At 41.6% G+C, this 14824-nt stretch overlaps 1 protein-coding gene across 1 annotated transcript in view; it reads left to right on the top strand.

The window, feature by feature from the left end:
* The first annotated feature begins 8041 nt into the window (after positions 1-8041).
* brf1a (BRF1 RNA polymerase III transcription initiation factor subunit a) overlaps positions 8042-14824 on the top strand; it is a 64087-nt gene continuing 57304 nt past the window's right edge. The window contains exons 1-3 of the mRNA XM_046366994.1: positions 8042-8308; positions 8926-9154; positions 14719-14799. Of these exons, the coding sequence (XP_046222950.1) occupies positions 8971-9154; positions 14719-14799 (265 nt within the window). The 5' untranslated portion in view covers positions 8042-8308; positions 8926-8970. The remainder of the gene's footprint in view (positions 8309-8925; positions 9155-14718; positions 14800-14824) is intronic.

The following is a 14824-nucleotide window of genomic DNA, read 5'->3' as shown; positions in this document are numbered from 1 at the left end:
CACACATGTACTTTGCTTTTCACAGACTCTAACTATCTAGCTTTTATCTAGTTGTACTTCCGTTTGTACAACCGCACTGTAAAGCCACGAACGAGTTGAAAATATTAAACGCATGTGGTACACAGAACTCACCGCAGCCTAGTGTGGTACCCCCCCAACGTAGCATTGGGGACTGCTCCGTTGACAATGAATCACTTCTGCCCAAACTCAGTAATGCATCTTATGCCTCATGTCCACTATCTGAATTCACTCAATTTTGTATATATCCTTGCCCTACGGTTCAGGCTTATTTTAATGCCCCGATGCTGGGCATATAAACTGTTTCTACATGATGCATCAGTATTTGTGATGGCCAGACTCAATTATTTCTGTTATCTACATTCAGTATTCACTCAAGTTGAAATTGGTATTTTTGCACTAGATGGCATTGACACATTTAGCAGCTATGGTAAGTATCACTGCTCTTTGTGGTCTCCCCTTTTACATTACTATCCTAATAGTAATCATATTACAATATCTAATCATGTGTCAAATGTCCATTTATTTTAACTCATTAAATTGTAACTTCTCATAAATTGTATTTACAAATCATGACAATGATTGTTGCATTATTAAATGAAAGGTCAATAATAATTTTAACCCTAGGATGCATAGTAAACATGGCGGCCCAAGAATGCATAGGCTGGGTCAAAATGACCCCCTACTGTAATATCTGTTTTATTTATATGGCTCTGAAATATTATACATTTTGTGAGATGTTATTTTGAGTGTTTTTGACCTTTTTCAATAAGTATTTTGTTTGAAATGTTTTTAGTCTCAATGGTTTGATACACATTTCAATCAAATGTATTGGTCACATACATGGTTAGCAGATGTTAATGCGAGTGTAGTGAAATACTACACTTGCACGAATGATAACATGAATTCATAACGGCTATTAAAAGAAATAGCATTTCTTACAATCAATATTACAGTTTCACATTAAACCTTTGTGTGAACAACAAAATAAATCCATCTTAACCATGTTTTATAATATTTAAAAACATTTTTGAAAATCCAAAGTTCATCATCAATATAAATGACAATGCTAACAATTGAGTTTGCCAAAACGCACCTAAAGGACTCTCACGACCATGAGAAACAAGATTCTCTGGTCTGATGAAACCAAGATTGAACTCCTTGGTCTGAATGCCAAGTGTCAGGTCCGTAGGAAAATCTGCTCATCCACTGTGACACAGTCGCTGGAAGGCTGCCAGGTGGTCTGTTGCCTTTCTGAACACTGGTCGTCTTGTCATCAAGCCTCAGGTAGCGATGGATATCTTCCGACCGACATGGTGTCCTTATATATTGGATGGACTGTAAGATGGCGCCGGCGAGGATGGCTGCCATTTCATGGGCTCTTAACCAACCATGCTATTTAGTTGTTTTAAATAACTTATTTTGTACATAATGTTGCTGCTACCGTCTCTTATCACTGAAAAGAGCTTCTGGAAATCATAACAGCGATTACTCACCTTGAACTGGATGAAGAATTTCTCTTCAATGAGTCGAAAGAGGGGGATTTACTCCAGACACCTGAACAGGCCCTCATCCCTGTCATTTGCAGGAGAAAAAGACGCAAGGGGTATTGCGGAAAGAGATCGGGGTGCCTTTGTGAGGATCCGCCGATGAGTGGCTAATCTGCCCTTGCCATCCATACTACTGGCCAATGTACAATCGCTGGATAATAAATTGGACAAACTAAAAGCACGTATATCCTACCAATGGGACATAAATTGTAATATTGTATGTTGCACCGAGTCGTGGCTGAACGACGGCATGAATAACATACAGCTGGGGGGTTATATATACACTGTATCACCAGGATGGAACAGCAGCCTCTGGTAAGACAAGGGGTGGCGGTCTATGTATATTTGTAAACAACAGCTAGTGAACGATATCTTAGGCAGTCTCAAGGTTTTGCTCGTCAGAGTGTGGTCTACAGCTTTTCATGAGATACTATATCTAGAGAGTTTTCATCTGTATTTTTCATAGCTGTCTACATATCACCACAGACCGATGCTGGCACTACGACTGCATTCAATGAGCTGCATATCACCATAAGCAAATGGGAAAACGCTCATTCAGAGGGAGGGAAACTCATCTGTTTTACTGAATTTCTATCAGTATGTTAAATGTGCAACCAGAGGGATAAAAAAAAACTCAGGACCACCTTTACTCCACACACATATGCATACAAAGCTCTCCCTTCCCCCTCATTTGGCAAATCTGACCCTCATTTTATCCTTCTGATTCCTGCTTACAAGCAAAAATTAAAGCAGGAAGCACCAGTGACTCGCTCAATTAAAAAAGTGGTAAAATGAAGCAGATGCTAAGCTACAGGACTGTTTTGGTAGCACAGACTGGAATATGTTCCGCGATTCTTCCGATGGCATTGAGGAGTACACCACATCAGTCACTGGCTTCATCAATAAGTGCTTTGATTTTCTTTGAACATCCGCACTGAGCTAAAGGGTAGGGCTGCCGCTTTCAAAGAGTGGGACTCTAACCCGGAAGCTTATAAGAAATCCCGCTATGCCTTCCAAAGAACCATCAAACAGGCAAAGCGTCAATATAGAACTAAGGTCAAATCGTACAACACTGGCAGGGCTTGCAAACTATTATAGACTGCAAAGGGAAGCACAGCCGAGAGCTGCCCATTGACATGAGCCTACCAGACGAGCTAAATTACTTCTATGCTCGCTTCGAGGCAAGTAACACTGAAACATGCATGAGAGCACCAGCTGTTCCGGGTGACTGTGTATTCACGCTCTCCGCAGCTGATGCGAGTAAGACCTTTTAAACAGGCCAACATTCACAAGGCCGCAGGGCCAGACTGATTACCAGGAAGTGTACTCTCTGAGCTTGTGCTGACCAACTGGTAAGTGTCTACATTGACATTTTCAAACTCTCCCTGTCCGGGTCTGTAATACCGTCATGTTTCAAGCAGACCACCATTGTCCCTGTGCTCAAGAACACTAAGGTAACCTGCCTAAATGACTACCGACCCGTAGCACTCACATCTGTAGCCATGACAACCCTGATGTCCTTGCCGTGTCTGAATCCTGGCATAGAAAGGCCACCAAAAATTCAGAGATTTCCATACCCAACTAACATTTTCCATCAAGATAGAACTGCCAAAGGGGGCAGAGTTGCAGTCTACTGCAGAGAGCCTGCAAAGTAATGTCATACTTTCAGGTCCATACCCAAATAGTTCAAACTACTAATTTTTAGAAGTAAGTCTCTCATGGTTGACCCCCCCGCAGCTACTCGCCCAAGCCTCCCCAGCTTCTCCTTTACCCAAATCCAGATAGCAGATGTTCTGAAAGAGCTGCAAAACCTGGACCCGTACAAATCAGCTGGTCTTGAAAATCTGAACCCTCTATTTCTGAAACTATCCACCGCCATTGTCGCAACCCCTATTGCCAGCCTGTTCAACCTTTCTTTCATATCGTCTGAGATCCCCAAGGATTGGAAAGCTGCCGCAGTCATCCCCCTCTTCAAAGTGGGAGACACCCTGGACTCAAACTGTTACAGACCTATATCCATCCTGCCCTGCCTATCTAAGGTCTTTGAAAGCCTAGTCAACAAACAGATCACTGACCATCTCGAATCCCACCGTACCTTTTCTGCTGTGCAATCTGGTTTCCGAGCCGGTCACGGGTGCACCTCAGCCACGCTCAAGGTACTAAACGATATCATAACCGCCATCGATAAAAGACTACTGTGCAGCCGTCTTCATCGACCTGGCCAAGGCTTTCGACTCTGTCAATCACCATATTCTTATCGGCAGACTCAGTAACCTTGGTTTTTCTAATGACTGCCTTGCCTGGTTCACCAACTACTTTGCAGACAGAGTTCAGTGTGTCAAATCGGAGGGCATGTTGTCCGGTCCTCTGGCCGTCTCTATGGGGGTGCCACAGGGTTAAATTCTTAGGCCGACTCTTTTCTCTGTATATATCACTGATGTTGCTCTTGCTGCGGGCGATTCCCTGATCCACCTCTACACAGAGGACACCATTCTGTTTACTTCTGGCCCTTCCTTGGACATTGCGCTATCTAACCTCCAAACGAGCTTCAATGCCATACAACACTCCTTCCGTGGCTTCTAACTGCTCTTGAACGCTAGTAAAACCAAATGCATGCTTTTCAACCGTTCGCTGCCTGCACCCGCACGCCCGACAAGCATCACCACCCTGGATGGTTCCGACCTAGAATATGTGGACATCTATAAGTGCCTAGGTGTCTGGCTAGACTGTAAACTCTCCTTCCAGACTCATATCAAACATATCAAATCTAGAGTCTGCTTTCTATTTCGCATCAAATCCTCCTTCACTCACGCTGCCAAACTTACCCTAGTAAAACTGACTATCCTACCGATCCTCGACTTTGGCGACGTCATCTACAAAATAGCTTCCAATACTCTACTCAGCAAACTGGATGCAGTTTATCACAGTGCCATCCTTTTTGTTACTAAAGCACCTTATACCACCCACCACTGCGACCTGTATGCTCTAGTCGGCTGGTCCTCGCTACATATTCGTCGCCAGACCCACAGGTTTCAGCTCATCTACAAGTCCATGCTAGGTAAAGTTCTGCCTTATCTCAGTTCACTGGTCACGATGGCAACACCCACCCGTAGCACGCGCTCCAGCAGATGTATCTCACTGATCATCCCTAAAGCCAACACCTCATTTGGCCGCCTATCCTGTCAGTTCTCTGCTGCCTGTGACTGGAACGAATTGCAAAAATTGCTGAAGTTGGAGACTTTTATCTCCCTCACCAACTTTAAACATCTGCTATCTGAGCAGCTAACTGATCGCTGCAGCTGTACATAGTCCATCGGTAAATAGCCCACCCATTTTTACCTCATCCCCATACTGTTTTTATTTATTTACTTTTCTGCTCTTTTGCACATCAGTATCTCTACCTGCACATGACCATCTGATAATTTATCACTCTAGTGTTAATCTGCTAAATTGTAATTATTCGCCTACCTCATGCCTTTTGCACACAATGTATATAGACTCTTTTTTTTCTACTGTGTTATTGACTTGTTTATTGTTTACTCCATGTGTAACTCTGTGTTGCTGTCTGTTCACACTGCTATGCTTTATCTTGGCCAGGTCGCAGTTGTAAATGAGAACTGGTTAAATAAAATAAAATAATATAAACAATATTTAAAAAGGGAAGTGCTTTGAAAGGCTGGTCATGGCTCACATCAACACCATTATCCCAGAAATCCTAGACCCACTTCAATTTGCATACTGCCCCAACAGATCCACAGATTATGCAATCTCTACACACTGCCCTTTCCCACCAGGACAAAAGGAACACCTATGTGAGAATGCTATTCATTGACTACAGCCCAGCATTCAACAACATAGTGCCCTCAAAGTTCATCACTAAGCTATGTACCCTGGGACTAAACACCTCCCTCTGCAACTGGATCCTGGACTTCCTGACGGGCCGCACCCCAGGTGGTAAGGGTAGGTAACAACACATCTGCCACTCTGATCCTCAATACGGGGGGCCCCTCAGGGATGCGTGCTCAGTCCCCTCCTGTACTCCCTGTTCACTCATGACTGCACGGCAAGGCATGACTCTAACACCATCACTAAGTTTGCCGATGACACAACAGTGGTAGGTCTGATCACCAACAACGATGAGACCGTATATAGGGAGGAGGTCAGGCACCTTGGCCGTGTGATGTTAGGACAACAACCTCTCCCTCAACATGATCAAGACAAAGGAGATGATTGTGGACTACAGGAAAAGGAGAACTGAGCACACCCCCATTCTCTTTGACGGGGCTGTAGTGGAGCAGAGTGAGAGCTTCAAGTTTCTTGGTGTCCACATCACCAACAAACTAACATGGTCCAAACACACCAAACAGTTGTGAAGAGGGCACGGCAAAACCTATTCCCCCTCAGGAGACTGAAAAATTTGACATGGGTCTTCAGATCGTCAAAAGGTTTTACAGCTGCACCATCGAGAGCAGCCTGACTGGTTACATCAGTGCCTGGTATGGCAACTGCTTGGCTTCTGACCGCAAGGCACTACAGATGGTAGTGCGTACGGCCTAGTACATCACTGAGGCCAAGCTTCCTGCCATCCAGGACCTATATACCAGGTGGTTTCAGAGGAAGGCCCTAAAAATTGTCAAAGGCTCCAGTCACCCCAGTCATAGATTGTTCTCTCTGCTACTGCACGGCAAGCGGTACCGGAGCGCCAAGTCTAGGTCCAAGAGGCTTCTAAACAGCTTCTACCCCCAAGCCATAAGACTACTGAACATCTAATCAAATGGCTACCCAGACTACTTGCAAATAGAAAGGTCAGTTTGACGATTACAATGCAGTGAATTCCATAGGAAATACATACGGGTCATATTTGGCCCACATATGAAAACTTGGGGTAATGATGCCAAAACTTGTTTTTTAATGAATTATTTTTAAGTAAAAAAAAAAACTAGGATGATAACTTTAAAGACACATTATTTAAGGAATTGATGGAATATTAGATGTTTTTTTTGGGGAAACCAATACAGCATATGCATCCTATGGTTAAAACACCAATTTAAACAGCCCACAGGTAATTTGGACTACAGTTTGAAAGGTCAGAGCAATGCAGAATTGTAAACCACACTTTGAACAAATAAATACATATTGGATTTTTTTGTGATCCCATTAGCCGATGCCGACAGCAAGTTGTACTGGGGTCGACGCATAATGAAAAGACTACAGACAAAAGACTACAATTGACATACATTTAAAAATATGAACATGTAGTGTGTGTGTCTCTATCAGTTACAGTTACAGTATATACACACAACAAGTAGGTCACATGGAGGAGAGGCGTTGTGTCGTGAGGTGTTCCTTTATTTGTTTTTTGAAACTAGGTTTGCTGTTCACTTGTTATAAGATGGGAGTTCCATGCACTCATGGCTCTGTATAATACTGTACGTTTCCTTGAAATTGTTCTTATCCTGGGGACTGTGAAAAGACCCCAGGTGGCATGTCTGGTGGGGTAAGTGTGTGTGTCAGTGCTGTGTGCAAGTTGACTATGCAAACAATTTGGAATTTCCAACACATTAATGTTTCTCATTAAAACAAGAAGTGACGCAGTCAGTCTTTCCTCAACTCTTAGCAAAGAGAGACTTGCATGCATAGTATTAAAATTAGCCCTCTGATTACAATGAAGTCAGATCAATACAGAAATGTAAACCACACTTTGAACAAATAAATACATAGACTTGTGGCTCTGTTATGGGCCAGCCTCAGTTCTGAGTGGCGCAGCGGTCTAAGGCACTGCATTTCAGTGCTAGAGACAACTACAGACGTCACTACAGACAACCTGTTTCGAATCCAGGCTGTATCACAACTGGCGGTTATTGGAGTCCCATAGGGCGGCGTACAATTGGCCCAGCGTCGTCCGGGTTTGACCAGGGTGGGCGGAATTCTAAATAAGAATTTGTTCTTTACTGACTTGCCTAATTAAAGAAAGGTTAATTTTTAAATAAATGTAAATACAAGATCATTATTTTCAGCACTTGTCCCTATGACTGGATAATAATCAATAAAAAATATATAAAACTGGGGCCTGCAAGACTTGATTTGTGGAGTGTGGTGTCAAAAAAGTATATATTATGTTTAGAATGAGGTTATGATGACACTGAAAAGAAAGATGTCAAGTCACAAGACAAGGATTTAGGGTCGTGTCTCTTTAAAAATGTCAGTCTATTGCATTCAGTGATATAACTGTGTACATGGGTCGCTATCATGTGGAGCTAAAAGGGGGTGTTTGTAGTAGCAGTTTGATATTTTTTAAAGATTTTGAGTATTTTTTTCTTCATATACTGGATCAACAAATATCATTACTAATCACGTACGAGGCAGGAACATTCTCTGGTGGCACATTTCTATAAGAAAGGGATAGAGAATTATCACTACTGGGCATATCACCCTCGAAAATCAGTTTGGACCAATCCATTTCCCAAGCATGAAAACGCACATGTGGGCTTGGCAATGAGGTTACAAGACGGATTGCAATGCATGGTAGTCTGTCTATCTTGTTACCTCATTGCAGTAAATAATGTGTGGTTTAGAATCCAAATAACAGTACATTTAGGCTATATACATTGTCTATTCACTACAAAACATTTAAACAGATTTAGCTGACGCACTGGCTTGGAAATCTACTCGGGAGACTTGCTATCAGCTAAAGTTTGCTAGCCACATCGCTGTCAGCAGCATCGCCTTTGAATTGGCTGGTGCGTATTCATTATCCAGTATTTTCTCAACAATTCATCACCACCTTTTGGAAACCATTTTACCCATTAGGCTACACAGAATTATGTTTAATACCAAAACCTAACCTAGTAGATTGTAGAAAGTTTGCGGTCGGTGATTCCAACCCTCACGGCTATTGAAGATTTAGGACGGGGTCGTTATTTCATTCAATTAGGTACGAGATTAAACATGCGGAACAATCATTGACGGAAATGTCAAGCACATTAGACCAGTACAAGCGCATTTGACAGAAATGACACTTAAATGTACAGCAAACTAGTTAGATAAATGATCACGCTTTGCCACGTAACGTTAGCTAGGGGTGTAGTGGCGCATTTATACCCCAAGCGTCCAGGGTCAGGTTACAGAGGATTTATGAAAGTGTTAGTTAGGCTATCATATTATTGTGATATTAATTATTTCCAAACGTGATATGCAGTCACTCTTGCAGTTTCAGTTGATTTAATTGTTGTTGGCAGTAGGTTATGCTTGTAGGCCACCACCTTTTGGTTGGAAGAATACATGACATGTGTAGATTTTTATGTAGCCAATAAATGCAACTCTTACAAAATGGGACTTCCACAAAAATGTGGCCCAGTTTCTTCTCTGTTCCCCAGGCTGAGCAGTGTGAGCAGACTTCACCATGAGTTCAAGAGTGTGTAAGAACTGTGGGGGCACAGACATCGATGTGGACCAGGCCAGAGGCGATGCGGTGTGCGTGGGCTGTGGCTCGGTCCTGGAGGACAACATTATCGTGTCCGAGGTCCAGTTCATGGAGACAGGAGGGGGCGGCTCCTCTGCTGTGGGACAGTTTGTAGCTGGAGATGGTATGTGCAGATGGATTGTAGGTTGGTTATAATGACAAGAGCTACATTATTCTGAGAGGTAGCCCATTCATAGATAACTACCTTTTAGTGCCTATTGATGACTATCTTATTTTTTTAAGAGCCCTGATGCTTGTGTAACAGTATAACTTTAAACCGTCCCCTCGCCCATACCCGGGTGCGAACCAGGGACCTTCTGCACACAACAACAGTCACCCACGAAGCATCGTTACCCATTGCTCCACAAAAGCCGCGGCCCTTGCAGAGCAAGGGGAACTACTACTTCAAGGTCTCAGAGCAAGTGACGTAACCGATTGAAACGCTATTTAGCGCACACCGCTAACTAAGCTAGCCGTTTCACATCCGTTACACTTGCTCTAGACGTTAACACGCATCACTCCTCGGTCCCTTTTGGAAGCATAAGGAACATGTCTTTCAAATCAGCACAAAATAATTACTACACACCTTGTATAGGGTTAGTGTTCCCACATGGCCAGATCTCCATGTTACAGCACTTGTTTATGAAAAACAGCCAGTGACCACCTGTGCTAATGCTCTGAACATCTGTGTGTTAGCTTAACTCTGGAGGAAGTGTAGTTTGTCAACTGGAGGCACACAGTGTATGGATCTGTGCAAATCAGATACAGTTAGCATGTCTTTTTTATTTCAAATCATATTTATTGCTGATATGAAAGAAGGGTTATGTTTCAAAAGTGTTTAGCAAGCAATGATTATTGAAGTTTCTAAACGTTAAAACACAGCGTTGGAATTGTAGTTCACACAGAGCCAGCCGTGGAACCTTATTGAGAGGGGTTTTCGAGAGCTAAGAGACATTACTTATAAGAAGTATAAAAAACTTATCACTTTATTCCTGCAGTTTTTCATGACATTAAGTTAGTCACTTGGATTGCAGAATGGTATTTTTGCAGAGTACATGGCCCTGGCTAGTCTTTCCAGTAGCTGTGCGTGGGTGATATCTCTGAGGAAGCTAAGCCAGTAAGAAAGCCATATTACAACCGTTGTTGTCATATTTGCATTGTTTGCTCTAACCCATTCGTTCATACGCCACCGTGGTAAATTCAACTACATATTTGTTTAATCACAAAACCGAATAGCGACATCTGTCATGTGAAGTCCACAAAGCAAATATTGCATGTTCCAAACAGTTATGACCTGCAGCATGTTTAAGTTAATGTTTTCGACAGTTTACTAAACAACTACTGATTTAGAACCACTGAGTTGGCAAGTCGGCACAAAGACAACAGGAGCACTGCATCCGCTATTCCACCACTATTTAAACTTAAACATTTAAACATCATGAAAACAAGGCTATATATACTAAGTGTAATACACTGAAAACAAACTTAAAGATGCCAATTACCAAAAACAATTTATTCCAATCAATTTAGCTAAATATCATGTGGTTGTCCATGGTACTTATTTCTGTGTGCATGCGCAAAATGTTTTTGGACTCACCCTACGCCAATGCCATCCTCCTCTTTCATGTTGGCAAAACGGTCTATGGCTCATATGGTACACTTACATTTTTTTGTCATAGGCTACCTAACTAAAATGCTTGCTAGCCTAACTTCCTCGCATGGGCAACAATGGACCAGCTGAGTTAGCTAGCTATACTGAACAAAAATAAACAAAACATGTCATGTTGGTCTCATGAGCTGAAATAACAGATCCCAGAAATGTTCTATACGGATAGATTATTTATCTCAAATTTAGTGTACAAATTTGTCTACATCCCTGTTAGTGAGCAATTCTTCTTTGCCAAGATAATCCATCCACATGACAGGTGTAGCATATCAAGAAGCTGATATTATTGTCAGATAATTGAATGTTCATTTCTCTCCCATAAGCTGCCTCCAATTGTCTTTTTAGAGAATTTGGCAGTACGTCTAACCGGCCTCACAACCCCAGACCACGTGTAACCACTCCAGCTCGGGATCACCTGTGGGATTGTCTGAGGGGGAAGGAGGTTTATTTCTGTCTGTAATAAAGCCATTTTGTGTGGAAAAACTAATTCTGATTGGCTGTGCCTGCCTCCCCAGTGGGTGGGCCTGCCCTCCCAGACCTACCCATGGCAGTGTCCCTGCCCAGTCATGTGAAATCCATAAATTGGAGCCTAATTTATTTCATTTGACTGATTTCCTTCCATGAACTGTAACTCAGAAAAATCTTTGAAATTGTTGCTCGTTGGGTTTATATTTTTGTTCAGTATAGTTAACGTAAGCCTACTAGACTAATTCTAGGCTAGATATTGAACTTTAATCTTCTCAGGCCAGTGCCTCAATATATAAATTTATGGTTAGATCAGAATCGTTGTCATAATCATTGGCCTGTACAGAGAATTAAGTAAAAACCAGAAGTCCAATCTCAATCCATGACTTGACTTTTTCCACATTTTGTTGTTACAGCCTGAATTTAAAATAGATTGGTGGCAAGGCCCTACGATAGACTAGCCTCCTCTCCAGGTGGTGTACTTGTACATCAAGCTGCCTCGCACTACAGAAACAGGCATCCTGCCCTATGAGCTGTTCTGGCTCTCGCAAGCCAATGCTCGAAGTCTACTTACTACACAGAATACCCTATAATGTCAAAGTGGAATTATGGTTTGCATTTTTTTTTATGAATTAAAAATTAAAAGCTTTAATGTCTTTAGTCAAGTATTCAACCCCTTTTGTTATGGTAAACCTAAATAAGTTCAGGAGTAAATATGTGCTTGAGTCACAAGTTCCATGGACTTGCTCTGTGTGCAATAATAGTGTTTAACGTGATTTCTTTAAGACCACCTCATCTCTGTACCTCACACATACAATTATCTGTAAGGTCCCTTAGTCGAGCAGTGAATTTCAAGCACAGATTCAACCACAAAGACCAGGGATGTTTTAAATGTTTCGCGAAGAAGGCACCTATTGGTAGATTGGGGGGATAATAAAAAGCAGTCATTGAATATCCCTTTGAGTATTTTAGGCCGTCATTGTAAATAATAATTTGTTTTTAATGTTAGGGATGTTGGTTCCTGCACAGGAACCAAATCAGCGGAAATTACAGAGCACCACCTATAGTTTTCGATAGAACTCAAACTTTCATTAAAACACACGCAAGATACTCAATTAAAGCTACACTCGTTGTGAATCTAGCCAACATGTCAGATTTGTAAATTGCTTTTCGGCGAAAGCATGAGAAGCTATTATCTGATAGCATGCACCCCCCAAAATACCCGAACGAGACCTAAACAAAAGATTTTGCGGTAGCCAGCGCTACACAAAACGCAGAAATAAAATATAAAACATTCATTACCTTTGACGAGCTTCTTTGTTGGCACTCCTATATGTCCCATAAACATCACAATTGGGTCTTTTTCCCGATTAAATCAGTCATTGTATACCCAAAATGTCATTTTATGAAGGCCGGTCTGATCCAGGAAAATTCACCTTTACAAGACGCAAAGTCACTTTTTAAAATAAAAAAAGTTGCCTATAAACTTATACAAATCACTTCAAACTACTTTTCTAAACAAACTTTAGGTATTAATAAACGTTAATCTATCAAATTGATCACGGGCCGATCTGTATTCGATAGCAGCAAGTCTTGAAATCATCGTCCATGTTTTCATTTTCATAACTTCCTCCGGTGCGCCCCAAGACAGGAAGTGCCTATACTTCATCTCCCCAAGGATAAACCAGCCATGAAATGCCAGTACTGGCGACATCGTGTGGAAGCTGTAGGCATTGTAATCGGATCCTCATCTATTTTCTATCGCCTTAGACAATACATTGACTGGCGGATGAATATTTTTTGTGTGTTTTTGGTGAACAGTTTTCCCAGGGATTTTTACTCCTAAACACGTTCTGTTATAGCCACAGACACGATTTAACCAGTTTTAGAGACTTCAGAGTGTTTTCTATACACACATACTTATCATATGCATATACTATATTAATGGCATGAGTAGCAGGACTTTGAAATGTTGCACGATTTTTAACAAAAAGCTGCGAAAATTCGCAACATCCCTAACTGACTTGCCTAGTTTAATAAATATAAATAATGAAGTTATTAATTACACTTTGGATGGTGTATCAGTACAGCCAGTCACTACATAGAGGCAGGTGTACTTCCTTACTCAGTTGCCGGAGAGGAAGGAAACTGAAATTTCACCATGAGGCCAATGGTGACTTTAAAACAGCATTTTAATGGCTGCAATAGAGAATTGAGTATGGGTCAACAGCATTATAGTTACTCCACAATACTAACCCAATTAACAGAAGGAAGCCTGTATATAACAAAAAGATTTGAAAACCTGCATCTTGTTTGCAACAAGGCACACGAGTAATACTGCAAAAAATGTGGCAACTTTGTCCTGAATACAACGTGGTAAGTTTGGGGCAAATACAACACATTACTGTGTACACAAGCATTGTGGTGGCTGCATCATGTTATGGGTGTGCTTGTAATTGTTAACTATTGGAGTTTTTCAGGATAAGATTAATTTGACCTTTATTTTACTAGGCAAGTCAGTTAAGAACAAATTCTTATTTTCAATGACGGCCTAGGAACAGTGACTGTCGTTCTGCCCCTGCCTGTTCAGGGGCAGATCGACAGATTGTGTACCTTGTCAGCTCGGGGATTTGAACTTACAACCTTTCGGTTACTAGTCCAATGCTCTAACCACTAGGTTACCCTGCCGCCCCGGAGCTAAGCACGGGAAAAATCCTAGAGGAATGACTGGTTGTCTGCTTTCCACCAGTCATTGGGAGAGGAAATTCAGCTTTCAGCAGGACAATAACCTAAAATACAAGGCCAAATCTACACTGGAGTAGCTTACCAAGAAGACAGTGAATGTTCCTGAGTGGCCGAGTGACAATTTTGACTTAAATCTGGTTGAAAATCTATGGCAAGACCTGAACGTGGTTGTTTAGCAAGGATCAACAACCAATTTGACAGAGCTTGAAAAATGTTAAATGGAATAATGGGCAAATGTTGCACAATCCAGGAGTGAAGAACTCTTAGAGATTTACCTAGAAAAACTCACAGCTGTAATCGCTGCCAAAGGTGATTCTAACATGTATTGACTCAGAGGGTTGAATAGTTATATAATCAAGATATTAGTGTTTAATTTTTCATACCTTTTTAACACATTTTTGAATTTATTTTCTATAAATCGTTGACAAAAAAAAGACCATTAAATCCATTTTAATCACAACAAAATGTGGAAAAGGCAAAGGGTTGTGAATACTTTGAAGGCACTGTAAGCATTTTGCTGGACCTGCTATAAGATCTGCTAAATTGTGTGATACCAGTATCGTGAAACTCGCTAGTACCGTGGAAAAGAAACAAAACATGAAGCCGATTTAACTTATTTAGGAAAACAGCCCTAATGTCATTATGATGTCATCCAGTCTCATATGTATTTATTTTCCAAGCTATAGCACACTATCTTACATGCAGCATGATTTTAAAGGAAGTATCGTCACAGCCCTACTGTTTTGTAAATGTTAAAGATTGCACTCCTGGTGTCGTGATGTAACGCTTCTCTCTTTCTCCTGTATTTATAGCCTCTGGAAGGAACCCCACTTTTGGGGAAGGGCTCTATACGGGCGTTGGAAGGGAGTCCCGGGCCCAGACCCTGCAGAACGGTGAGTTAACATTAGGGGTCACCAC

Source organism: Oncorhynchus gorbuscha, linkage group LG10, assembly GCF_021184085.1.
Source record: "Oncorhynchus gorbuscha isolate QuinsamMale2020 ecotype Even-year linkage group LG10, OgorEven_v1.0, whole genome shotgun sequence".
In the NCBI taxonomy this organism is placed as follows: domain Eukaryota; kingdom Metazoa; phylum Chordata; class Actinopteri; order Salmoniformes; family Salmonidae; genus Oncorhynchus; species Oncorhynchus gorbuscha.
Note: the sequence above shows the minus strand (reverse complement) of the source record. Positions and strands in the feature narration are given on the sequence as shown.